At 35.4% G+C, this 27,734-nt stretch overlaps 1 protein-coding gene across 1 annotated transcript in view; it reads left to right on the top strand.

Annotated features, from left to right (window-relative positions):
• The window catches only part of PPP3CC (protein phosphatase 3 catalytic subunit gamma), an 87,847-nt gene that overhangs the window by 49,609 nt on the left and 10,504 nt on the right, over positions 1–27,734 (top strand). The window contains exons 4-10 of the mRNA XM_007476477.3: positions 2,416–2,527; positions 5,016–5,161; positions 6,930–7,069; positions 16,990–17,067; positions 17,155–17,249; positions 24,221–24,346; positions 25,598–25,675. Of these exons, the coding sequence (XP_007476539.1) occupies positions 2,416–2,527; positions 5,016–5,161; positions 6,930–7,069; positions 16,990–17,067; positions 17,155–17,249; positions 24,221–24,346; positions 25,598–25,675 (775 nt within the window). The remainder of the gene's footprint in view (positions 1–2,415; positions 2,528–5,015; positions 5,162–6,929; positions 7,070–16,989; positions 17,068–17,154; positions 17,250–24,220; positions 24,347–25,597; positions 25,676–27,734) is intronic.

Here is a 27,734-nt window from a genome sequence, read left to right on the forward strand (position 1 = left end):
AGTTATTAATTATATTCAATAAGATTTTTAGTGGTTTCTCTTAGTATACCATCATATCATCTGCAAAGAGTGATAGTTTAGATTACTCATTGCTTACTTTAGCTCCTTCAATTTTTTTTTCCTACTCTTACTCCTAAAGTTAACATTTCTAGTATAATATTAAATAATAGTGGTGGTAATGGATCCTTGCTTTACTCCTGATTTTATTGGTGAAGGATAACTTATGCCCATTGCAGATGATACTTGCTAATGGTTTAGATAGATACTAATTATTTTAAGGAGAGGACCTTTTATTCCTATTCTGTCTAGTGTTTTTTAATAAGAATGGGTTGTATTTTGTCAAAGACTTTCTGCATCTATTGAGGTAAACGTAATTTCTGTTAGTTTGGTTATTGATATAGTCAATTATGATGATAGTTTTCCTTCTATTAAACCATCCTTGCATTTCTGGTATAAATCCCATAGTGAATAATTCTTATGATAAAGTGCTGAAGTATCTTTGTTAGTATTTTATTTAAGATTTTTGCATCTGTATTCATTAAGGAAATAAGTCTGTAGTTTTCTTTCTCTGTTTTGTTATTGTTGTTGTTGTTTTTTAAATAAAACTCTTACCTTCTGTCTTAGAATCAAGACTGTGTATTAATTCCAAGGCAGAAGAGTGGTAAGGGCTAGTCAATGGGGATTAAGTGACTTGCCCAGGGTCATATAGCTAGGAAGTGTCTGAGGTCAGATTTGAAACCAGGACCTCCTGTCTCTGGGCTTGGCTCTCAATCCACTGACCCACCTAGTTGTGCCCTCTTTCTGTTTTTGGACTTTCAGCACCATATTTGTGCCATAAAAATAATTTGGTGGTACTCCTTTGTTTATTTTGCCAAATAGTTTACATAGTATTGGGATTAATTGGTCTTTAAATGTTTGATAGAATTCACTTGTGAATCCTTCTGGCCCTGGGAAATTTTCATAGAGTTCATTAATGGTTTGTTCAATTTCTTTTTCTGAGATGGGATTATTTAATTATTCTATTTTTTGTTAATCTGAGCAATTTATATTTTTGTAAATATTCTTCCACTTCATCTAGATTATCAGATTATTTTCATATAATTGTTCAAAATAGTTCCAAATAAGTGCTTTAATTTCCTCTTCATTGGAGATGTTTGTCCTTTTCATTTTTGATACTGGTAATTTGATTCCCTACTTTCATTTCTAAAATCAGATTAACTAATGATTTATCTATTTTACTTGTTGTTTTTTTTAATAGAACCAGCTTTTAGTCTTATTTAGTACTTCATTGTCATACTACCTTTTATCGTGATGTAATTACCTTCCTTATCTCTTTTAATCAGATCTATTTTCGCTTTAGCTCTAAGAATGTTTTTTTGAAAATAAAAACTATCGCAGCATTCTTGTTTCTTTTTAATATGTGTTTGCTGTAGGGTAGCCTTAAAGAAAATTAATCCCATTTTAAAATGATATGTACTAGTTTGTAGTCATGAAAAAATAGTAATTATGGATTATGAATTCAGAAAGAATCATAGTATACAAATTTCCAAGGAAATTAACAGCAAAAATTATTTTCTTCCTAAAGTTAAATCCCATTATTTTATTCATTTTAGGCAAGTATGCTTGACAAAGAAATTTGAGAGATATGTAGGTAAGATGTATGTTGGATGATGATAAATTTTAGAAAGTGTGGTTATTGATGTGTAAAAAGATGAATTTGAAAGGTAGCCTGATATTTTGTTGACAAGAGGAACACCAAAGCATTTGAGCTGTTCTCATTATTATAATAAAGCATAAAAACTATTTATATTTAATATTAGTTATGTTGCATACCTGATTAGTGATATAATACTTTTGAGAATACAAAAAAAACCCCTTTTAGTTTTCCAATTTTATTTGTATTCTTTTTCCTTTAAACTTGAGTAAATCTTAAAAACTGCCTTGAAAATGAGTTAGTTTTCTTTCTTTTGCTGCTATTGAAGGAGAAAAGAAATCTACTCTATCATATGCCCTGAGATCAGTTTCAGTTAGAAGAGATACTATTTGTCAGTTATCTGATAAACAGAAAGAGATTTTTTTATATATTTCTTCTGTTGTTTCAAGAGAACTCAAAAAGGCTAAGTTGTAATGCTTTGAATTGCAGAACTGGAACTTAAGAAATCTTGGGTCTTTTGGCTTAAACTTTCAACTTTACTATTAGATTTTTGAGTTATTTATCTAGTTCTTTAAGCACCTTAGTTGTCTAATTTGTAAATTAAACATTGTATTAAATGTCTATTTCCTTAGGATATTGTTGAAAACTATTCATAAGCATTTTTGGAATTCTCCATTCGGTATTTCTAATATGTCCTGTGAACTTTTCTTCCATATAAATAATTTATTGAATATAGCTCTGTCCTTGAATCTATCTTACAGTGTGTACTCTACTTATGGAGTTTAAAGATTCAATATCCTAAAACCTTTTTTCTGCTTCGAGGCAATCATGAATGCAGACATCTCACAGAATACTTCACCTTCAGACAGGAATGTAAGTATAATTTGTTCTCTTTATTAGAACCTTTGTAAATGATTGGGCCTAAAAAGAAAATGATAATAATGATTTTGGCTTATAGGGAATTTGTATGTGTGTGTGAGGTTAAAATAAGAGAAGGTACCAAATATACCCTGAATGCAGTATCTCAGATTTTCTTACCATTATTATTACCTCCTATTGTGACATCCTTAGATTTGCCTGTTTCCCTTAAGAAGAAAATTTAGGAACTTTCAAAACTATATTCACATATTGGGATTGGTAAACATTTTTTTATTCCTTGCTTGAAAAAAAGAACTGAAACAAAGTCAAAGCATTTGTCCCCCCCGGCTCCCCCCAAATATTTCATTTTACTCTGAACATAGAATACAGTTTCTCCACTCCCTCCAGTCTAATCTAGTTTGTATAACTTTCTCTTGTGCTTTAAGAAATGTCTTGCAAAGCCATTTCTCTGCAGTAATATTGAGAAGTAGGAAGTGAAAGAATTCCTATTTCTATTGGCATATAAGGAAAATGAAACCCAGAGAAATTAGAAAAGAAATTAGGCTATGGTCACACCTGGACCCTGGTGCTATGGAAGCCCCCCCCCAAAAAAAAAACTTTTCTTACCATCACACTCATTAGGAAGCACTAGTATAGCCTGTAATTGTGCTCTTTATAGCATAGATTGCTTAAGCCTGGGTGGTCTCCCTAGTAGTAGAAGCAGCCATCACTGACATCCTCATAGGCCCACACATGTGCTTAAAGGAGGCAGTGCTCTGTGCCCCCACTTTTAGTGTTGCAGAGTGAGCCAGTCCCTCTTACAGCCTCAGGGATTCCTTGCATCCCTGCACAAAATAATATTAGGAGAAAATCCCATACTGGTTTGCTTCTCTTTTTATTATTATTTTATTATTTATTTATTTTTAAGACCCTTACTTGCCATCTTGGAATCAGTACTGTGTATTGGTTTCAAGGCAGAAGAATGGTAAGGGCTAGGAAATGGGGGTTAAATGACTTGCCCAGGGTCACACAGCTGGGAAGTGTCTGAGGCCAGATTTCTCAGTCCACTGAGCTGCCCAGATGCCCCCTGTTTATCTTTTTATTTTTTTTTTTTTTTTTTTTTTTTTTTTTTTTTTAAAACCCTTACCTTCCATCTTGGAGCCAATACTGTGTATTGGCTCCAAGGCAGAAGAGTGGTAAGGGTAGGCAATGGGGGTCAAGTGACTTGCCCAGGGTCACACAGCTGGGAAGTGTCTGAGGCCAGATTTGAACCTAGGACCTCCCGTCTCTAGGGCTAGCTCTCAATTCACTGAGCTACCCAGCTGCCCCCTGTTTATCTTTTTAAATGTCTGTTGTTTTTATTTAATTCCTGTATAGCACTGAATCTAAAATGGGGGGGGGGGGCAGAGATTTCACTTTGATGCAACTAAAGAGGGTTTTTTGGTTCATTTTTGCTTCATTTCTGCAGAAGGAATATCTGTATGCTGTTCTGTACAGCTATTTTTTACTGACAGGCTGGTCTCTCTTAAAGGGCCACCTTGAATATTAGAATCAGCACCCTGTAATTACTGCCAAGTGATATTTAGTTCCAGATTGTGCAGCTGGATCTTTTTTTCAGCTTGAAGAAAATAATTGATTTCATTTCCCCCTTAGAGTACTGAAACTGGAGGAAATCTTCATGTTTCAATGACTTTTATAAGATAAAAACAGTTCTCACCTTTGTCTTTTCAAAAATACCAGATTTGAGTTTTTAGTTTTGTTTTAGAGAAAAGCAGAAGGTAAAATTTCATTTCGCTTATGTCTCTTCAGTCTCCTCAGACTAAAATTATCTTTCTGTCATTATATAATTGGAAAACCTAGTGCTTTTATAGTGATATATAATTTATAAAAATCAAAGGTCTTAGAATTTAGAACAGCACATGGTTCTTTATTTCAAAATTTAATCATTTTTGGATGTGCAGTTAAATAGCAATATAACATGTAAGAGAAAACCAGTTCCTGGATTTTGCTAACAAGAGTAACATTGTTATTAGGATGAATTGAAAAAAGTGATAATTTGGACCAGATAGTGACTTTTTCTTTGGGATTAAAGATGTAAATTGCTTAATGATATTTTATTTACCATTCTGATCAGGCCTGTTTGGGGATTATTTTCAGAGACTTTTTAGGGAACAAAATTAAGCTTTATCTTTTCAAGAAAGTGACAGATTCTCAGATGATGATTAGAGGGTTATTATTGTTGTTTTTTAATAGTACTGGATATGCCAAAAATATTAATCATTTGTTTTCCTTTGGTTCTAATTCTACTTTATCTATTCAAACAATGTTGCCAAAAATCCTGCAATGTAAGTTTATTTTTAAAAATATATTTTCTTATAATGAACCTAAAACAAGCAGGTTTGAAACTATTTTATATACTTCTGGATAGCCATTTAACCTGTATAGTAAACATTTCTTTTTTCTATTTCCCTTTTCTTGTAACACTATATTGCTTTTCCATTAGGTCGAATCAAATATTCTGAGAAGATATATGAGGCATGCATGGATACATTTGATTGTCTTCCTCTTGCTGCCCTCTTAAACCAGCAGTTTCTGTGTGTACATGGAGGACTATCTCCAGAAATCAGCTCTCTAGATGACATTAAGAGAGTAAGTAGCCATTTCCCCATATTCTTTTTTTTTTTAAACTTTACCTTCCATCTTGGAATCAATACTGTGTATTGGTTCTAAGGCAGAAAGTGGTAAGGGCTAGGCAATGGTGGTTAAGTGACTTGTCCAGGGTCACACAGCTGAGGTCAGTTTTGAACCCAGGACCTCCCAACTCTAGGCCTGACTCTCAATACACTGAGCCACCCAGCTACCCCCTCCTCCATTTCTTCATCTGCAGAGTAAAGTAATTAGACTAGATGTTCTCTTAGTTCCATTCCAGCCAAATGCTGTGCTCATTTCTACATTATACATGGTGGTTTGGTTATCACTTCCCCAGGTTTCCTGTGTTTATAATTGGAAAGATATTAGATACTGTCCCTTTGTAGTTGTTATTGATGTCTTTTCTATACTGTCATTGGGTTATGTGCCAAAATTGAAATGCAGCATTTGATTTTTCAGTCCATAGAGTATCGATTTTAAATTAAATAACAGAATATTATCCTTCACTCAACTACCAGTGATTTCCCAAAGCACAATTCTCACCAGGTTTTCAACTCAATAAAGTCCAGTGGCTTCCCTTTCACTTATAATATTAAATGTAAAACTATCTGTTTGGTATTCAAAACCCTTCAGGACCTGTGCCACACCTCATTCCACCAGTTTTTTTAAATATTTTAACACCCCTCCAATATACTTTCTGATTTAGTCACACTGGCCTCCTTGCTCAAAAACAAAACCAAACCAAACACTCCATCTTCAGATTCTGGGTGAGTTTTTTGTTGTTTTTTTTTTTTGGCCAGTCCTTCGTGTCTGGAATTCTCTCTCGCTTCATTTCTTCCTCCTCGATTCCCTGACTTCCTTTGAACCCTAGATAAAATCTTGCCTTCTACAGGAAGTCTTTCCCATCCCCCTTAATTCATTCCATATTATCCAGTTTAGAACTTGTTTGTACATAATTGTTTGCTTCTAGTTTCCCCATGAGAATGTGAGCTCTTTGAGGGCAGAGGCTGTCTTTTGCCTCTTTTTGGATCTCTAGCACTTAGCACAGTGCATAATAGGGTCTTAAACATTTATTGACTGATTGACTAATGAGCCCCTACATTGCTTGGGGCTCCATGAAAGGGAAAGGAATGGGGATATTAGAAAGAAAATTAATATAAGACTTCTCATGCCTCAGTTTTCTCATTTGTACAGTAATGGACTTGGACTATTGCTCCTCTTAGATCTTGTGATTTTATGAAGCTTATATTGGTTTCATGATTGCAAAAAAAACTTGATTTTTGCAAGGACATTGGAAATCCTTTATTAACTTTTTTCAATCAGTCTAGAATTTTGAGCCCCTGATGCAAATTAGTTATAATAATTAGGATGTCAATTAGGCTCACTTCATTTTTATTTGTAAATAAAACAGCAATCACCAAAACCCTAAGTTCTTGCAACTTGTATTAAAGTGTCTAAGTAAAGAGAAAATTCCATATACCTAACATTTATCAAATGAAAGAAAAGAAACATGAGTAGGGATAATCATTGAAAGAGAATGGGGTTGGATTCTTATGTGTCCCTGGGCAGCTTCAACTTCCATAATCCTTAATAAGAAAATGGGACTAGCTTTCATTTTCTATGCTATTTTACAAGTAAACCTTGTTGGAAGTTGTTGTTTGCTTTTCTTATACTAAAAAAGGAAAAAGAGAGTAATTGCTTGGCATGCAAAATAACAAAAATCATTTTGTTTTCATGGCTTTCTCTGTCTGTTATGTGTGTCTTCTAGTTAGACAGGTTTAGGGAACCTCCAGCTTTTGGACCAATGTGTGACCTGCTTTGGGCGGATCCCTTGGAAGATTATGGAAGTGAGAAGACCACAGAGCAATTTAGCCACAACAGTGTCCGAGGGTGCTCCTACTTTTTCAGGTAAACCTATCTTTTACAGTTACAAAATAGATTTAGTAAAACAGAATGATTTTTGAATTCAGATTTCGTAAAAAGTAAATTAAGTTTAGTAAAAGTCATTGTCATATGCTATGTTTCTCAAAGTTTAAACTGTCAACCATAATGATAAGTCAACTTCTTTATCCTTTTTTTTTTTAATTTTTCAAATGTAATTTTCTGATTAATTGAGTATTAGCCAGAAAACTCTTTTGTTTCAACTTTTTGGGTGAAATATTTCTAAAACATTAGTCATATTCTTGTCTAAGCATGGTAGCTTAAATCTAATTGGAGATCCTTTAATGTCTCATGACAACCATCTGTGATCATTTCCCAGTACTAGTTGTTTGTTATTGTTAGTGTTTTTTACTAAATCCATGTTTTTATCATAGTTTTTTGTATTATTGTCTTAGAAAAAAATTGAGGAGGAGGCTCAGTGGATTGAGAGCCAGGCCCAGAAATGGAAGGTCCTGTGTTCAAATGTGACCTCAGACACTTAACTAGCTGTGTGACCCTGGGCAAGTCACTTAACCCCCATTGTCTAGCCCTTACTCCTCTGCCTTGGAACCAATACACAGTATTGATTCCAAGATGGCAGGTAAGGGAGGGAGGGAAGGAAGGAAGGAAGGAAGGAAGGAAGGAAGGAAGGAAGGAAGGAAGGAAGGAAGGAAGGAAGGAAGGAAGGAAGGAAGGAAAGAAGGAAGGAAGGAAGGAAGGAAGGAAGGAAGGAAGGAAGGAAGGAAGGAAGGAAGGAAGGAAGGAAGGAAGGAAGGAAGGAAGGAGAGAAAAGGTAACATTAAATTAAAAAAAACAATAACCTAGAATTATATTCAATTAAATAGTGTACATCCTAATCAATATTCTTTTATCTTTATATTATTAGATCAGAATGAAACATTGTTAAAAATTTGCAGATAAGCCAGAAGCTTCATTTTAAGTAATACTTTGAATGTTATTCTCCCACTGGCCTATTTTTACTGGTTGTTTAGAAGTAACAAAATGGAATAATTTCAATTTTCTTTGGGTAATTTCCACTTTATTTTTCTACTCCAAGCTCTTAGCAAGAGAAAATGCTAACATTACTTGAAGGTTGAGCAACATGAAAACAAATAAAAAAAATTTACCCATTAGATCCCAAGTAATCTCAAAATAATTATATTTCTGATCTGTTTCTCAAGCCTGGTTAGCTGTTCCTCCCAGAAGAATTTGAAACTCAAAAGATGCCACTGCCCTTCATTAGGATCATATCAGATTTTTACCTGTTCCTAAAGTACACAGCTTTAAAGGCCATGTTCTGATATTGGTACTAGCCATGTGGTTATTAAGTGGTTCCTTTATTTTTCAACCCTTTAATCTTTACTCTTTTAACAGAATGGAAGGGAACTTCACAAGGTTATTATGAAAAAATGATTTTAGGGTACTAAATAAATAGGAAGAATTGTTATTCAGTCTAAGTATCTATCCATTGACATTCTTCTATTTAAGCATTGTTCTATCTGTGATGTATTGATCTTGAATAAATTCAATACTCATAAGTGCCTATTATATTCAAGGCTTTGGAAATGGAAAAATTAAATGGCACAGGCCTTGCCTTTAACATGTTTGTAATCTAGTAGAGGAAAAGGCATAAATAATTATAAGTTAGAATCATGTAAGTGAAAAGAAAAGGTTAGAGACATAATTTAGGGTGACAGAAGAACACTTCTTGTGGTGGGCATGTGAGTGAGAGAAAAAAGTAAGGAGGAAAATAGCATGAAAGTTGAGTTTAAGTTATTTGTATGCCCTAGGTAAGACTTGGAAACCACACCTCTCTAGTGGCTTGGAAAATTGAATGACCAATTGAATGGCCTGTGTGTTACTACATAGTTAATATAACAAATATAATTTGATTTATCATTAAATATGTGTGTATACTTGTCTACATTTGGGAACAATATTATGGCAGCAGATGTTTGTACATTTATAAAAAGTTATATTAGGAATTGTCCCATGTCATATCTTTCCAAATAGCCTAACTGATATGTTTTTTGGTTGGCATCTGAGGGAAGGAAGAACTTTAATCCATGGAGATATGAAGGGATCCCTTTCAGAAGTGCCAATAGCTGAGAGAAGACTAAACAAGCAATTAACATTAATTCCTGTGATATAGCAGGCACAGTTTTAAACAACAAGGACAGAGAAGAAAATATGAAATAACATTTAAACAAAATACACATTCAATAAATAGAAGCATAATAATAAAAATAAATCATCTTCTTTCACTTTCTTTCCTTTTATGTACTGTGCCATACAGTGATGCTGGCCTCCTCACTGTTGCATAAGATTCTCCATCTCTCAGCTGTAGGCATTTTCTCTGTCTCTTCCCCCATGCCTGATAGAGTCTCTTCCTCCTCATCTGTCTCTTCATTTCCCAGCTAAAATCCCATTTACTGCAAGTCTTTTTGAATCTCCTTTAATGTTAGTGCCTTCCCTTTATTGATTATCACTAGATTATCCTTTATATATCTGGTTTGCATGTTGTTTCTCCCAATAGACTTTGAGCTGCTTTAGAGTGGCAACTATTTAGAGGTACAGTTTTTTATTTGTTTGATTTTTGTTTTTATTTTTTTCCCTTTCATTATGTACCTAGTATACAATGTAGTAAGGTGCCTAGCACCTATTAGGCTTATTAGCCAACTACAATTTTTTGGTAAATATAGATATATAAAAGGTCCTAGTGGACGAGCCAATATAATAAAAATGACCATCCTACCCAAACTTATTTATCTATTTAGTGCCATACCCATTGAACTCCCCAAAAATTTCTTTACTGATTTAGAAAAAACCATAACAAAGTTCATTTGGAATAACAAAAGATCAAGGATATCCAGGGAAATAATGAAAAAAAAAACGCAAATGATGGGGGCCTTACAGTCCCAGACCTTAAACTATATTACAAAGCAGCAGTCATCAAAACAATTTGGTACTGGCTAAGAGACAGAAAGGAAGATCAGTGGAACAGACTGGGGGAAAGAGACCTCAGCAAGACAGTATACGATAAACCCAAAGATCCCAGCTTTTGGGACAAAAATCCACTATTCGATAAAAACTGCTGGGAAAATTGGAAGACAGTGTGGGAGAGACTAGGAATAGATCAACACCTCACACCCTACACCAAGATAATTCAAAATGGGTGAATGACTTAAACATAAAGAAGGAAACCATAAAGTAAATTGGGTAAACACAGAATAGTATACATGTCAGACCTTTGGGAGGGCAAAGACTTTAAAACCAAGCAAGACATAGAAAGAATCACAAAATGTAAAATAAATAATTTTGACTACATCAAATTAAAAAGCTTTTGTACAAACAAAACCAATGTAACTAAAATCAGAAGGAAAACAACAAATTGGGAAAAAATCTTCATAGAAACCTCTGACAAAGGTTTAATTACTCAAATTTATAAAGAGCTAAATCAAGCCATTCTCCAATTGATAAACGGGCAAGGGACATGGATAGGCAGTTCTCAGATAAAGAAATCAAAACTATTAATAAACACATGAAGAAGTGCTCCACATCTCTTATAATCAGAGAGATGCAAATCAAAACAACTCTGAGGTATCACCTCACACCTAGCAGATTGGCTAACATGATAGCAAAGGAAAGTAATGAATGCTGGAGGGGATGTGGCCAAGTAGGGACATTAATTCATTGCTGGTGGGAGTTGTGAACTGATCCAACCATTCTGGAGGGCAATTTGGAACTATGCCCAAAGGGCAATAAAAGAATGTCTGCCCTTTGATCCAGCCATAGCACTGCTGGGTCTGTACCCCAAAGAGATAATGGGGAAAAAGACTTGTACAAGAATATTCATAGCTGCGCTCTTTGTGGTGGCCAAAAACTGGAAAACGAGGGGATGCCCTTCAATTGGGGAATGGCTGAGCAAATTGTGGTATATGTTGGTGATGGAGTACTATTGTGCTAAAAGGAATAATAAAGTGGAGGAATTCCATGGAGACTGGAACAACCTCCAGGAAGTGATGCAGAGCAAAAGGAGCAGAACCAGGAGAACATTGTACACAGAAACTAATACACTGTGGTATAATCGAACGTAATGGACTTCTCCATTAGTGGCGGTGTAATGTCCCTGAACAATCTGCAGGGATCCAGCAGAAAAAAACACCATTCATAAGCAGAGGATAAACTGTGGGAGTAGAAACACCGAGGAAAAGCAACTGCTTGACTACAGCGGTTGAGGAGACATGACAGAGGAGAGACTCTAAATGAACACTCTAATGCAAATACTAACAACATGGCAATGGGTTCGAATCAAGAACACATGTGATACCCAGTGGAATCACGCGTCGGCTATGGGGGGGTGGGGGGGAGGAAAAGAAAATGATCTTTGTCTTTAATGAATAATGCTTGGAAATGATCAAATAAAATATTATAAAATTTAAAAAATAATAAAATAAAATAAAAGGTCCTAGTGGAACCCAAATCTACTTTTACTCCAGCAAAGATCTTTAAAAAAATACAAACTAGAACAGTAACCAAGAATCTTGTAAGCTTCTTCATTTGGCTCAAGTTTGAAGAAAAGACAGCAAAAAGTAATCCCATAAATCCCATAAAAGATGCCCTTTCAGAGAAACCAACATAAACAGAAGTAATCCAGGAAATCTCCTAGAGGGATTGAAGAAAATTATAACTCCCTGAGTAGGGAATCCCATTAGGGACAGAAAACTACAGAAGCATCCTGACCAGAAACACCAAAAAATCCAGAGTTCTGAATATATATACCTGGGAAATGGAAGTTAATGACAAGAATACAAGAAAACAAGGCCATGATCAAAAAGGGCCTGGCCATCCATTCAATAATGCATGAATGACTGGAGTGTAATCTTAACCTGAAGTCCCAAATCAGGAACTGAATATAAAACATGAATAAACAAAGGTTGCCAAAGAAAAATCAAACTCACAAGAAGAGAAGAATTCCATAACAACTGCAGGATGGGGGGAAGGGAGAGGGGGGAGGGTCTAGCTTCAACATAAGGATTATGGAAATACTTTGAAGAAACAAATCCAGAGATTTTTTTAATGGAATTATAGGTGAAATAAGAACTTTATACAAAAGAATTAGGAGAATAAATAACTTAGAGTGTAGAAAACCTTACCCAAGTATCAGAGACTTCATGAAATTTTGAATGGATCAAACAGAATTAAATAACTTTAGGAGATAAGAGATATTAAAACATCAAAATATTTTTAAAATAAAAAATTATAATGCCCCCAGTATCAGAAACTACAAACCACAACTTACCCTTCCTTTCTCTCTCCCACCCCATGCCCCATCCCCCCAATTAGGTCTGGATCTCACATTTACAGAAACATAAATACTGCACATATTCTATTCAAACCCAGAGGGCAAAGCAAAAATAAGAATGAATCCACCTGAAGGCGTCTCAAAATGGAAAAACCCAAAAATGTCTTAATAAAATTCCAGAGCTTATAGATCAAAGAAAAAAATTACACTCAGAAAGTTTTAAGTTCTAAAGAACTATAGTCAGAATTATATAGGATCTAGCAAATTGCTAATAAAAATCTTAGAATGTGATAGTTAAAAAGACAAAAAAATAAAACTAACAACCAAAAATAATTTATACTGAAAGACTGACTATAGTCCTGAAGGGAGGGGAGAAAAACAGATCATTAATAGAGTAGATGACATTCAAGCATACCTGATGAAAAGACCAGTGCTGAGTAGAAGTTTCAAATGCAAATATAAGAGTCAAGAGAAACCTTGAAAAATAATTAAATTTGAGCAATTTGAAAGGTTAAATAATGATGAACTACTTCTAACAGAGAGAGAAAGATAAGTTCTTAGAGAATACTAATGACTTCAAGGGTCACAAAGGGAATGAAATAAGATGAACAGAGGGACCTAGTGGTGATACTGTTTTCTTGGTCTTAAAAAAAGAAATGGAAATACACTAGAAAAGAAATGAAGGAGAAATGGGTAGAAATTATTTTTATAATTGTAGCATGAGATTAAGAAAATATAAAAATACGGGAAGGATAGGGAATCCTATGACAACTCATTTTAAGAAATCAAAGGACATTTGAGTAATAAATAAAGAGCCTTTGGAGAAAAGATTTAAACTTTGATGGAGACCAAGTAATTGATTTCTAAAGAATTAGAGAAATCATAGAAAAAATATCACTTTTTCAAAGAAAATTACAAAAATGAAGTAGCATACCAGAACTTTTAGAATGCTGCCAAAGCAGTTCTTATGGGAAATATTATCCCTACTTTGATCAACAGAAGGACAGATCAATAAATCAAGACATGATAAACCAAAATAAAAGCATAAACCCAATGAATTGATAAGTGCAAGGAGCTGGATTTTTTTTCTTTTTAGGAACTAACAAAATAGATCATTCAATCAATAATTAAATGCCTGCTATTTGGCAGGCACTGTACTAAGTACTAAAAGAATACATGACCCATTAGTCAGTCTGATTAGGAAAAAAGGAAAGAGGAAAACCAAATTGCCAGTATCAAAAATGAAAAAGAATTCACAACAGATTAAATAAAAGGAATTATTAGAAACTATTTTGTGCCATGTTGACCAACAAAATTGATAAAATTAATGAAATACTAAGATTGAGAGAATGAGAAATGGATAATTTAAAAAACTTAATCTAAGAAAAAGAAAATGAATAAACCACAAATGGCTTTTCTCCAAAGGAGAAAAAAACAACCCAGGTTTAGATGGGTTTATAAGTGTATTATGTCAGAAATTCAAAGGATAAATAATTCCAATTCAGCATAAGATGTTACAAAAATAGAAAAAGAAGCGCTCTTATCAAACTCCTTTTATGTTTAGATATAATCTTAATACCTAAACTAGTGAAAAACAAATTAGGAAGAGAAAATTAGAGATCAATGTCCTTATGAATATTGATATAGAAGTAATGATTAACTTATTAGCAAAGAAGCCTCAGTAAAATAGTAAAACAATTTGTCTTAGGATCAGATTTTTTGCTAGGAATGCATAGTTCACTTTTATTTTTTTAAACCCTTACCTTCCATCTTAGAATTGATACTAGGCAGGGCTAAGCAATTGGGGTTAAGTGACTTGCCCAGGATCACACAGCTAAGAAGTACATGAGGCCAGATTTTTACCAGGACCTCCCTTTTCCACTGACCCAGCTGCACCTATATGATTTGCTATTTTTAAATGGATTTTTTTTAATTACATGTAGAAACAATTTTTTACCATTGTTTTTGGACATTTTGTGATTCAGATATCCTCTCTCCCTCCCTCCCTTAGGCAGTAAATAGTCTGATGCAGGCTATATTAGTGCTTTCATGTGACATGTATTTCTATATTCCCCATGTTGTGACTAAAGTCATATAGCACATATACAGTAAAAAAAAATTCATGAAGGAAATAAAGTGAAGGATGGCACGCTTTCATCTGCAATCAAATTCCAACCGTTCTTTCTTTGGTGGTGGATAATATATTTTTTAAAAATTTTATCATGAATCCCTTGGCATTATCTTGGAGTAACTTTTTTTTTTCTGATAATAGTTTTAGTTCTTCACAGTTGATCATCATACAATATTTCTGTTACTGTATATATATATAGTGTTCTCCAGGTTCTGCTGACTTTATTTTGTATCAGTGTATATGTCTTTCCAGGTTTTTCTGAACTTGTCCCATTCATCATTTCTTATGGCACAATAATTTTTCATTACAACCACATATCACAGCTTGTTCAGACATTCCTCAACTTAATGGACACTCCCCTCAATTTCCATTTTTTTGCCACAATGAAAAGAGATGCTAAAAATATTTTTGTTTCAAGTAGGTACTTTCCCTTATCTCTGATCTCTTTGGGATGCAGATCCAGTAATGGTTTTTCAGGGTCAATGCATACCTTTTGAGCATAGTTGCATGTTGCTCTCAGGAATGGTTGTATCAGTTCACAGTTCCACCAGCATTGTATTAATGTCCCTATTTTCCCACATCCCCTCCAAACTGTACATGCCTTGAGGTTTCCCTTTATGCTCTGAAAACTGTCAAAGCTGACCAAAAAAAAATGGTCATCTTCAGTGCTGAAAAGGTTGTGAAATAATAGGCATATTAATAAATCATTGATGAAATGGAAATATGTATTACATAAAAGTACAGGTACAACCTGTATCAGACTGTTCACTGCCTCAGGAAGAGAGAAAAATCTGAATTTTAAAATGTCAAAAAGCAATTCTCAAAAATTGTTTCTACACGTAACTCAAAAAATTGGAAAAAATAATATATTACTGATGGAGTTGTAAAATGGCACAACCATTTTCGAGAGCAATTTGGAATTATGCAAATAAAGTAACTAAAATATCCATACCTTTTTAACCAGAGACTCCCAATATTGAGCTTTAGGTGCCTCTAAGAAAATATCCTCCCAGATATTTATAGCAGCACTCTTCACAATAACCAGAATTTGAGAACATAGTAAATTCCCATTGATTGGGAAATGACTAAACCAATTTGGTACATGAATGTAATGGAATGTTACTATACTGCAAGAAATGATGTATGTGATGAACACAGAAAAACATGGAAAGAATGAAGTAAACAGAGCCAAGAAAACGATATATACAATAACTACAACAATGTAAATGGAGAGAACAATGACAAAAACAAAAGTGAATATATCAAAATTTAAAAGATCAAGCAGGACTCTGAAGAAATATGAAAAAACACCTCCAACTCACCTCTTCATGGAAGTGGGAGGTCCACAGGTGCTATACATTAATATATTTTTGGATTTTTTTCAATGTATTGATCAGTTGTGCTGTTTGTTTGTTTCTCTTTCTCTTTAAAAATAAAATTAACAAGGGAAAGTTAAGTGGCTTAGTAGATTGAGAGCCTGGCCTAGAGATAGGAGGGCCCGAGTTCAAACTTGGCCTCAGACACTTCCTAGCTGTATGAACCTGGGCAAGTCAGTCAACCATTATTACCTGACCCTTACTGCTCTTCTGCTTTAGAACCAGTACATGGTATTGATTTTAAGATGGAAATTAAGGGTTTTAAATAATTAAGTTAGATTAAACCACAGAAATCTACAGTTTAGGGACAGTGAGGTGGCATAGTGTAGAGAATATAAGGCCTAGAGGTGGGAGGGCCTGGGATCAGAAGTGGCCTCAGACACTTCCTGACCATTAAGTGACAAGCAACTAGTTCTTGCTCTTTTGTCTGAGAGTTATTAGTAGGACAGAAAGTAAGAAAGTTTTTAAAAAAGAACATTATTCAAAATTTCCATAAAATGTATGAGAACTTAGGAAAGATGATTAGATTTGACATTTTTAAGATCATTGGTAGCTTTGGAAAGAGTAGTTTTTCATTTGACTAATGAGTCTGAAGTCAGAAAGGTTTAAGGAGTTAGAAAAAAGGCATTGAAGGCAGATACTTTGAAGTCTGTTTTTCCTTTTTAAAAAAACGTAATTCATACATTTGATTTGGAACGATCATACCAAATGGCCAAATTATAAATTGATTCAACAAAGGTCTTGTTGAAGTTTCATGCCTCTTGGTCTGTTAGATGTTTAAAATCAAAGCAGACTGGCATAATCTCAGTGGGCCTCAGTTTATAAAATGTACCTACTGACAGAGACAACTGGACTCAAGGTATGAAATGATAGAATTTTTTTGAATATGACAAATAGTGAGATTTTGTCTTGATTGATTATATATACTATATTGGTTTTTTTTACCCATATACCCCCACCTTTGTGGGGAGGAAAAAAGAAAATAAGATCCCTTCCACTTCTAAATCTATGCTATAATTTTTCCCCCATCCCACCTTACCCTGTAAAGAATTGTTTTAGCTCAGAATTAATATATTTTCTAAAAACTCTTTTTCAGTTATTCTGCAGTTTGTGAATTTTTGCAAAACAATAGTTTGTTATCAATAATCAGAGCCCATGAAGCTCAGGATGCCGGGTAAGTGATACTAGAACAGCATCAAGTGCCACTGGAGAGTTTTTCCTTTTGACAACAGGACAGACAAACTTGTCATTTCTTTTCCAGGTATCGAATGTATAGGAAGACCCAGACAACAGGATTTCCATCACTCATTACCATTTTCTCTGCCCCAAATTACCTAGATGTCTATAACAACAAAGGTAAAGGAATATGACAGAGTTTTATTGGTAAATATGAATGCTACTAAAATATTTTGTGGTAATATGCTCCAAGGGCCTAGAGTGCTGGTAGTTACTCTACTGTATCTCAATACCCTAAAAATTGCTGGGCTTGGGACCTGAGTAATGAAGGCAGATTGCATTTGTTTTCCAGAGGTTAAGTGCAAGAAGAATACATGACTTAGATTGAGAAATTTTAGTGTTGCATGTCTTTGTACTTATTGACCCAGAGTGCTCAGCATAATTTATTAGTTTCTGTCTGATGTTGTCTATTTTTAAAGCATTACTTCATCTCTTAACATTTTAATTCTTCTGAATTGCTGAGCTTTTGTTGCCCTTCTGGAATTCTCAGAAGTAGCATGGCTCTGTCACTAGCTGACTCTGGGTCCTTGGGATGACCTTTGTTTTCTTCATCTCTAAAAATATAGGGTTTGAACTCAGTGATCGGTGAGAGCCATTCTCCTTTGAAAGTCCTATGATTCTGCATTTCACATGTGTTTGATCAGAATAAAGGCAGCAAGGTGGTGCTGTGGATAGAGCCTTGGACCTGGAGTCAGGAAGACTCTTCTATCTGAGTTCAAATCCAGCCTCAGACACTTAATAGCTGTATGACCCTAGGCAAATTATTTAACCCTGTTTGCATCCTTTTTTCTCATCTATAAAATGAGATCGAGAAAGAAATGGCAAACCACTTCAGTATCTTTGCCCAAATGGGGTCATGCAGAATTAGACAAAAGACATATTGATGTCGTGGATAGAAGCTGAACTTGAAGACCCAAAGATCTAACTTCAAGTTTTATCTGATACATACCAAGTCTTTGATAAATATTTCAATCTCTCAGGGCCTTGGAAAACTGTCCTAGTTGTAGAAACTGTAGAGAAGATACCAACTTTGCTTTAGTAAAGCAAATCCCTACATCCAGGCATTCCTGCATCAGTGAAATCACAAGCCCAGCCCAACAACCCTGAGAGAGAGAGAGAGAGAGAGAGTGACAGAGAGAGAGAGACAGAAAGTTAGCTCTGAGTTGCCTATTCCTTGTTCCTTATTCTTACTTTCACAAGGGCCTTCTGCCATTGCTACCTGCTATGATTCCTTTTCATTTGTCATCTGACCCTTCATTTGTCTCTAGCATCCCATCCAGATCTTTGTCACAGTCTTCTCCCATTATTGAGAAGGTCACTATTTGGCTCAGCCAGTTTAGATTTGTTAACCTAAATTTGGAGTAGGCCCCTTCATAAGTTCTGTGGTTTAAGGACCCCTTCTTGTGTCTGAGGATTTGAACTCGGGTCTCCCTGTCTCTAGGCCCAACACTCTATCCACTGTGCTACCTAGCTGACAGTAAATGCAGCACAATGACTATTTGACATGGCTTGTATCCATCTCCCAATGAATGCTTACTTGGGTACATCTGCCATTGTTACTGGCAGTCTTTAGAATTTGTTTTGTGAAAGTGGAGGACTAGAAAACTGGAATTATTTTATTTAAAAAAAGAGGAGGGGGCAGCTGGGTGGCTCAGTGGATTGAGAGCCAGGCCTAGAGACGGGAGGTCCTAGGTTCAAATCTGGCCTCAGACACTTCCCAGCTGTGTGACCCTGGGCAAGTCACTTGACCCCCATTGCCTAGCCCTTACCACTCTTCTTCCTTGGAGCCAATGCACAGTATTGAGTCCAAGATGGAAGGTAAGGGTTTAAAAAAAAAAAAAGGAATATCATTATGAAATTGAGAGATCTGTGCTCTAGAGTCTCTCCTAGTGATCATGTCAAGTCCTAGAGTCATTGTCTCTTTGTAGTCAAATTTTTATATTCTTAATCTCACTCCTAAATCCTTAATCACTTATTCCTGCTATATTGGGGACTCCCACTGACATCTCAGATATCACACATTCACTTCATGTTCTTCTCTGCTACAATCTTCTGTTGAAACCTCTGCTGTCCTCACCCTCAGGTCTACAATCTCAGAATTATCCTTGACTTTTCCCTTTCCCCTGAGTTTCTTGCCAAATCCTATCAATTCTACCTCCACAGTTAGAATTCCCACACAGCCATGTCTCTCATTCATGGTACTGTAATAGCCTCTTCTTTGGTCTCTCTTCCCATTCCATCGTCCACTTAGCTTTTGTTGTTGTAGTTGCTCACTTATTTCAGTCATGTCCACCTCTGTGTGATCCCATTTGGGGTTTTCTTGGTACCAAGATACTGGAGTAGTTGGCCATTTCCTTCTCTGGCTCATTTTACAGATGAAGAATCTGAGGCAAACAGGGTGAAGTGGCTTGCCCAGGGTCACACAGCTAGTAATCATCTATCAAGGGGCTGGTTTTAACTCGGATCTTCCTGACTCCAGGCCTGGTGCTCTTACCAGTGCATCACCTAGCTGCCCCTTCCACTAAATTACCAAATTAATATCCCTAAAATATAGCGTGTAACCATGTAAGTCCCCAGCTGTTTATTACTACCTCTGGGATAAAATGCAATCTCATCAGCCTGATATTTAAATATCTTCCCCAGGCTACCTTTTGACATATCTTCTTAGACTTATTTTTATTTTATTCACACAGTTTGTATTCCAGCCCAAGTGGCCTTTCAAAGAGCTTTTCAATCCATCAATTATGTAACATACCTACTATGTTTCATATTAAATACTTTCAATGTGCCAAGAATTGTACTGTAAATGCCAAAACTGTAAGGATAATTTTAGTGTTTTGACTTAAATTCTAAATAAGTGGTTGCCATGGGAAATTCCCAAATATGAAAATACCCAAGTCAGCTGGGGATTTCTGGAGATTTTAATTAATAAGGAGAGAAGGAATTAAGGGAAGGAGAGAGAGAGAGAGAGAGAATTAATTTAAACTGCTCTGGCTCAGGCTGAGCCAAGCAGTAGTTAAAGGCCTAGGCCAAAGTGGCCTCCCTGAGCCTAATGGAGAGTGAGTCACTCTTATTACTCACCACAAGACTGTCTCCAAGCAAGCTCCAGTCCTCCACTGAATCTCCTGAACTCCAATTCCCTGAACTGAGTTCAGAATCCAACTCCACACCGAACTCAATTCGCCTCAATTGACTTTTTACCCTTCCTTTTAAAGAAAATTTTCTCTTATGTCACCTCCCCTAAATTTTCACATCTACCAATCACAGTAGACACTCTTTTCCAGAACTGCCCTTTCTTAGTTTTCACCACTCTTTAGTTCACACCTTCTCTGGTTAGATTATATCTTCTGAGTACTTCACACCTCTTTGTTAAGCTTGCCTTTTGTAAGTTACTTGACCTTTTTGTGATTAATTTAACCTTTACAGGTACATAACACCTTTTTTGTATTAGATCTAAAAATAGACCTAACTTAACATTCTAGCTTTACTATAAGGTATGAGTTAGGGACTTTCATTGTTCAATCAGGAGTTTACAACTTTATCTTCCCCTAAGGCACTGTCTGAGTAGGGTGGAGTAAATTCCAAGTTCCCAATACATTCCTGATTCTTGTTAGACCAAGTATCTCCATTGTTACAATAAGGGAATAGTTTAAATCAAATCTTCTAAAGTAGAGTCTGAGTAGTTTTTAAGATTCACAGTACTAAGTGCTGAGGATGCCAGTAGAAAAGTGAGCTAGTCCTTATTCTAAAGATACTTAAACTCTAATTGAGGGAAACTGTACATATCAAAATGTACATGTACAGAGCAGCAAATCTAAAACTCATCTCATGGGCTATTTCTGAGTTAAGGCTTTTGAGGCCTTTCCTCATCTCTCTGCCTCTCACTATCTGTGCATGTGTCTCTCTGTGGCTCCTCTGTATCTGTCTTTCAAATGTACTCAAGAGGATATGCATACTTTCTCCTCAATTAATTTCTATTTTCACAGTGTTAATAACTGACATTTATATGACTCTTTACATAGTCTCACTTGATATCCAAAACAATCAAGGATAAGTGCTGTAGATATTGTTTCTGTTTTACAGATTTGCCCCATCCTCCCAATAGAACATAAGCTTCTTGAGGACTCATTCACTTTTGTTTTTTTCTTTTTATCCTCAGTGCTTAACACAATGCCTCAAACAGTAGATGCTTTATAAATGCTTGTTGAGTTATATTAAATAAGATAGTATTTGTAATTATTATTTCTAAAACACAATACTCATTTAGATGTTTCTTAAAGTCTGGCCTAATTTTTAATCACCTCTCATTTGTCAGGGGGAGACATTTTTTTTTATGAAAATAAATTGAGTACAGGAACTTTTCAAATTTAAATTATTTGATATGGAGACACATACACAATTTATTGAGGTCAAGTACTAGGACACTTTTGGAAGGATCTCCTACTCCTTCAATGACTCAATCTCACAGTCTTTGCTAAGATTTTTTTATTCAAAGATATGTTATTTTCCCAATTATATGCAATAACGATTTTCTAAAAAATTTCCCAAAATTGTAAGATCCAAATTATCCCCTTCTCTCCCCCTTCTCAGAGATGGTAAGTAATTTGATCTGGATTATACATGTATTATTGTACAAAACTTATTTCTATATTGGTCATCGTTGTAAGAGAATGTTCATATAAAACCAAAACTCTCAAATAAAATCATAAATAAACTAATGTGGAAGAGAATATACTTTGATCTGCATTCTGACTCCAACAGTTCTTTCTTTGGAGGTGGATAGCATTCTTTGTCAGAAGTCCTTCAGAATTGTCCCAGATTATTGTATTACTGAGAATAGTCAAGTTTTCACAGTTGATTGTCATATGATACTGCTATTACTGTATATAATGTTCTCCTGGTTCTGCTTTGCTGGGCTTTTAAAAAAATGTATCAGTCATTTCCAGAGATGTAATCAATTATAAAGGTTGGGAAGAGGCAACATGTAGTAATGGCTAGAAAGCTGACCTCAGAATCAGAAATACCTGGCTGGGTTCAAGTCCCACCTTTGGCATACTAGCTGTGTGGCCCTGAGCAGTGTCCCAGAGGACTCTCTAAGCTTAGAAGATGCAAATCTGCTTTGGTAGAAGAGTTTCTCACCAGGAGCTCCCTTTGCAAATGAAATCCCAGGTCTTTATCCAAAATAAACATAATTTGGATCCAGTTTGTAAGGGACTTTAAATGGCAAATAGAGGGATTTGAATTTGATCCAGGACATAGCAGGGAGCCATTGAAGCTTCTTGAGTAGGGAAGTGGCCTAATGAGATATACGCTTGAATTATAATACTTTGGCAGCTGTGTAGAAGATGGCTTGTCTTCTACTCATAGAATCATAGACTCAGCATCAAAAGGGACCTTAGACCATCTAGTCCAATTCCTATATCTCATAGGAGAGGAATCTGAGTCCCAAAGAAGTTGAATGATTTTCCTTTGGTCCCAGAGCATCAGGGATTCACTATACCCAATTCAGCACTCTATTCCGTGGCCCATGCTTGTCTTGCTAACTCATCTTCTTCCATGCCAAAGAGTGTGTTTCCATTCTCTGGTTACTTATCTCACATATTCTAGTCTACTAAAGTTGGGTAGTATATCTGTCCTCCTCAAACTCCTGAGGTGTCTCCCTCTCCTTTTTACATTCTGTGTAACAGATCACATTTATCCACTGCCCACAAGATTGAGCGCTAGAGAACCCAGTCTCTGCCTCATCCCATGGCTTACTTGCGGCCACACCTCCTCCAGGCTAGTTTTGTTTTGTGTGTTTGGTCTTCCTGTCATCAAGTAATCTGAACCAAGAACTCTGGGAAACTCATGAAGACAGTGCATTTCCACTTGACCTTGCTGTCACCATCCTTATTCTGTAACTGCTTCCCATTTCTCTTTGCTTCCTAAGCATCTCTTAGGAAATTCTGAATGGTCACTGGCAGCATTCTACCACTTCCACCCAAGTGCTTCCTTCTGTCCTGTCCAACCTTTCTTCTCCCAGTTTTCTTCCTTCCAAAACAATGCCTAACAGTGGAATATACACATTTATTTTTAGTCCCACTAGTTGTTCTTTGGAAACTAAAATTTTCTACATCATTACCTGATGTATTACACCAAATGTATACCAAAGTTGTGTTGTTGTTTCTCAACATTTTCCCATTGTAATCCTCTGCTCTTGTGACCTGGCTCCCTCCCAGATGTTTCTCTGTGTATAGCTTAAGGACACATGCCCCACATAAAATATTTTTTAAAAGTAATCATCCATAAAAAGAATAGCATATATTTACATATTCTCTACAATGCCTAGTATTTTGTAGGCACTCATTAACTCTTACACCAGTAATTTCACATTAACAAAAATAATTGGTAGATAATCGCCTCTTCTGTACTTTCTAAGGAATCATTTTACCTTTTCAGGATGGCAGCAGTATCAAATAATAACTGTTACTTGTGATGAGGACAGATTGGCATTTTAATATTAACTTTTCACTAAAATTACATGAACCTGCTAAAAGTTTACATCTCTTGCACACCATCAGTATACTGGCTATGTGGGGGAAGTAGGGAAGGAGAGGTCAGAAGGTAAGGGATTTTTTAAAAAACAGGTAGTTGTAACTTCAACTGGTTGACCTATAAAGCTATTGTCATTACTAAGTATCAGTTCTAAGGCAGAAGAGTGGTAAGGGCTAGGCAATGGGGGTTAAATCACTTGCCCAGTGTCACACAGCTAGGGAGGAGCTGAGGCCAGATTGGAACCCAGGACTTCCAAGCCTGGCTCTGAGCCACCTAGCTGCCTCTGTAATGTCCTTTTGAAATCTTAAAGTTCTGCCCAATATGCATTGTGGTTTTATTGTTGTGAACTCTGCAGATAGCATAATTTCCTGGGATAGTTACTGAGAAGATAAACCAAATTGAATTTGTGTGAGTTACTGTGAGCCTCTTTTCCAATCATAGGTCCTGGACTTTACAAACAAAATGGTCTGAATTATAGAAATGTAGGTGTTTAAAAGTACATAATGAGAGAGAGTTGCCCTGATGTACCCAGATTGTCTTGATTTCTTCTCTTTCAGCCGCTGTACTGAAATATGAAAACAATATCATGAACATCCGACAGTTTAACTGCTCTCCGCACCCCTATTGGCTTCCAAACTTTATGGATGTTTTCTCATGGTCTTTGCCCTTTGTTGGGGAGAAAGGTAAGAGAAACAAGTCATCCAGACCTCCCTGTGCCTACATGATTGATTAATGCATAAATGATATGTCTTCATAACCCTTGGCTCATGTAGAAATGGACAAATAACTCAATACCGGAAATTAGGTTTTTTTGGTTTATTTACTGTATGTTCTGGCAACATTTAGGGTGTTTTAGTTGAGTCTTAGTCTTACTTATAATGGATTGTTTGGTTTATTTAAAATAGCTTTTTAAAGAATTTGACCTAGAGCTTAAAAGTAATACAAGTCCATACATGCCTGAACCGAACTTGGGAGTCAGTATACTGAGGTTCAGATTTTCTCTGTGCCTCACAAGCCATATGGCCTTGCAAAAATCAGTTCCCCTTAACTTCACTTTCCTCATTTGCAAAGTGAGGAAAATAATAGTTGTAATTACTAACATTTATGAAGCACATTAAGTTTTATAGAGCATAATTCTTTGCATGGTTATTGTGATGAAATATCTCTATAAACTGGAAGATATAACTATAACAATAAATATAATTATTTGCTTTCAAAATTGTGTTGTTGCTTTTGCTATAGCTACACAAACTTGGGCTTTTTGGCAAATTGGTTGTGAAATGAAATTTTTTTCCATGTGTACATAAGTAGAAGGTGTTCTGAAAAGTTATCTAGCAAATTATTTACTAATTGGTAGGTTCTTTGAGTGTTCTTTAATGGTACAAATTAGACATTTGGCTTTCATAATTCTGAGCTTCTGCATGAGATACTTAATTTTAAGTATATCCTCCATATTAGGTTAAAGTGGTTAGAAATAACTGTTAGAACCATAAACAGCAAGCTTGTCCCCTGAAAAGATATGAGAAAACACCTCTTCTCACTCCTTTGCAAAAGTGGAGGGTGTGCATAGGTGTGGAAAATTGCAATTTAAAGTGAAATCTTATCTAACATCTTGATCAATTTCACTCATATTTTTTTTCCTTTAAAGAAAATCTTTGTTTCTATAAGGGATGGCACTTTGGGAAGGGTGAAGAAAGGGATACAGGATGGGATCTAGGGTATACAAAACCAAAATATGTCAGTTAAATCTATTAAATAAAAAGATAATTCTGTTCCATGTCCTTATATATATATATATATATATATATATATATATATATATATATATATATATATATATATATATATATATATATATACATACACATGTGCTTTTAGAGTAAAAAATATTTTAAAATGTTTTTAAATTTCCTTTGTTTTATCCCTGTACATAGTCACAGAAATGCTAGTTAGCATTCTCAACATATGCTCTGATGATGAATTGATTTCAGAAGATGAGGAAGTTCCAGAAGGTAAACTTGGATTGTCTTTTGACAGGAGCCAAGGATGGGGAAGTTTCTGGTTTTAAAGCTAGGTTACTAAGGTTTATGCCCACTATTTATGAACTGATTCTGACATATCAACCCCTGAAGATTTGAATACTTGATTTATTGAACTACTATTCTCTTTAGATCCTTTTGAAACCATGGTGAAGTTTATGAATATTTTGTAATATCTACAGAAAGAGAAATGAGAAATTGTTTTGTTAGGAAAGTGTACCTTGAGTGCTTTGAATTGTTTTTCAGTAGTGAAGATGGATTCCATCAAACTATCTGTACCCTTTTCAGAAGCACACATTTGTGAAAATGCTGGGCTAGACTTAGGGAGAGATCACAGATGTGGGCTTTACATTGTGCAGAGCTAACTAGTTCAGCCCAATAGCAGGATTTTTATTTTGGCCTTAATAGTTTGATGTTTCAACTAATTTAAGCAAACTAGATGAGACTTCATTATAAAACCAGTCAGGTGTGTATGTTTAGTTTAGCTCTCTTATTTCTCTTTCCCCAGTTCTCAGATACGTGACTTCTGCAACAAGTCCCAATTATAGTCTTTGTTGCTACTTATCACTACTACATACACTTTAAATTTATGAATGTTAATCTGATCTGCTCTCACCCCCACCCCCATTGCCAGCATTATTCAAGAAATAACATCCTTCTGGGATTTCATTTAGTAATGTTTTTTAATGATATGTGGAGGTAGAAAGCATACTGGAGGATCTCATATTGGTTTACTTAAAACTAGAGAGTCTTAAAGAGAAAGGCCAACTGCAAAGTATATGTAGCTAGGAAGTCTGAAATTTTCTATCCTACCTCATTACAAGAAAATGTGTCTTGTGAGCTTATTGTCCCACTTCCCTTATCCCCTTTCCTCCTGACATTATTTTTCTTCCTCCCATGAAAACTTAAATTTCTCTTCTCATATTTCTATCTTCATTTCTTGTTTCTTGGTGTCTCTTCTCCCTGAAGATCACTACATTTCAAGCTATCAGAAAGGTACCCAATTAGAATGTGCTAGTAGCCTTTTACATGCTGCCTATACCACTAGAGCCCATTTGAATAGATTTTTTTTTAAACCCTTACCTTCTGTCTTAGAACCAATACTGTGTATTGGGTCACACAGCTAGGAAGTGTCTGAGGAACCCAGGACCTCCCATCTCTGGGCCTGACTCTCAATCCACTGAGCTACCCAGCTATCCCCTAGATTTTTAAAAAATAATTGATAACTGAGCAATTGAACATACTCTCCATCCTTCATCATCTCCTTTTATTTTTATGTAAATGCTTTGAAAGTTGCAAGGATGGCATCACATTTCTATTTCTGAATTCTGAATGCAGTCACCTGATGCATGCCTGAAGTGCATCTTAGATATGAAGTTTGGCTTGTAATACGTGTGTTATTTCATGAACTTCAGATGACAGAAGACTATAAATCCTTGCACTCTTTTTTTTACTTCAAAATATATCTTCCACACATTCTCCTTTTCTCCCACAATTCCATCTGTACAGATGTCTGTAGTGTAAAAGATCTCACTAAATCACATGTAAGTGGGGATTAAAGAAATAAAGGCACTCCCACCGAGTTCAGGATAGCAATGCATTGTGATTACACGCAGAACTTGCTTGAATGACCACTTGCCAATTGGCAGGCACAATTCTATATCCCAAGATGTCCATCAGCAATCAGACAAGAGAACTTTGTTTCATCAAGTGCCTCTGTGTATTTTTAGGTGTGTGCATATGTATGTAAACATGTGTCATTTTCTTTATTGTGTGGTGTCCTTTGCCTATTGAGTTTCACTGAAAGGATCTTACCTGAGAGAGACCCATCCAGCTTTTCTTTTGTGTTCCTTCCCCCTTTAAGAAAAATCTCATCCTTTCCTGTGTTATTTTATTCTTTCTTTTTCAGATTCTGATTTCCTTAGCATGCCCCAGGATTTTGTGTGAACAAATAGCTAGCTTTAATTTTAATTTTAATATTTTAAATCTGTTTTCATCAAGACAGAATTCTTGACATTGACCTTTTTATTTT

This window comes from Monodelphis domestica, chromosome 1 (genome assembly GCF_027887165.1).
Source record: "Monodelphis domestica isolate mMonDom1 chromosome 1, mMonDom1.pri, whole genome shotgun sequence".
Classification (NCBI taxonomy): domain Eukaryota; kingdom Metazoa; phylum Chordata; class Mammalia; order Didelphimorphia; family Didelphidae; genus Monodelphis; species Monodelphis domestica.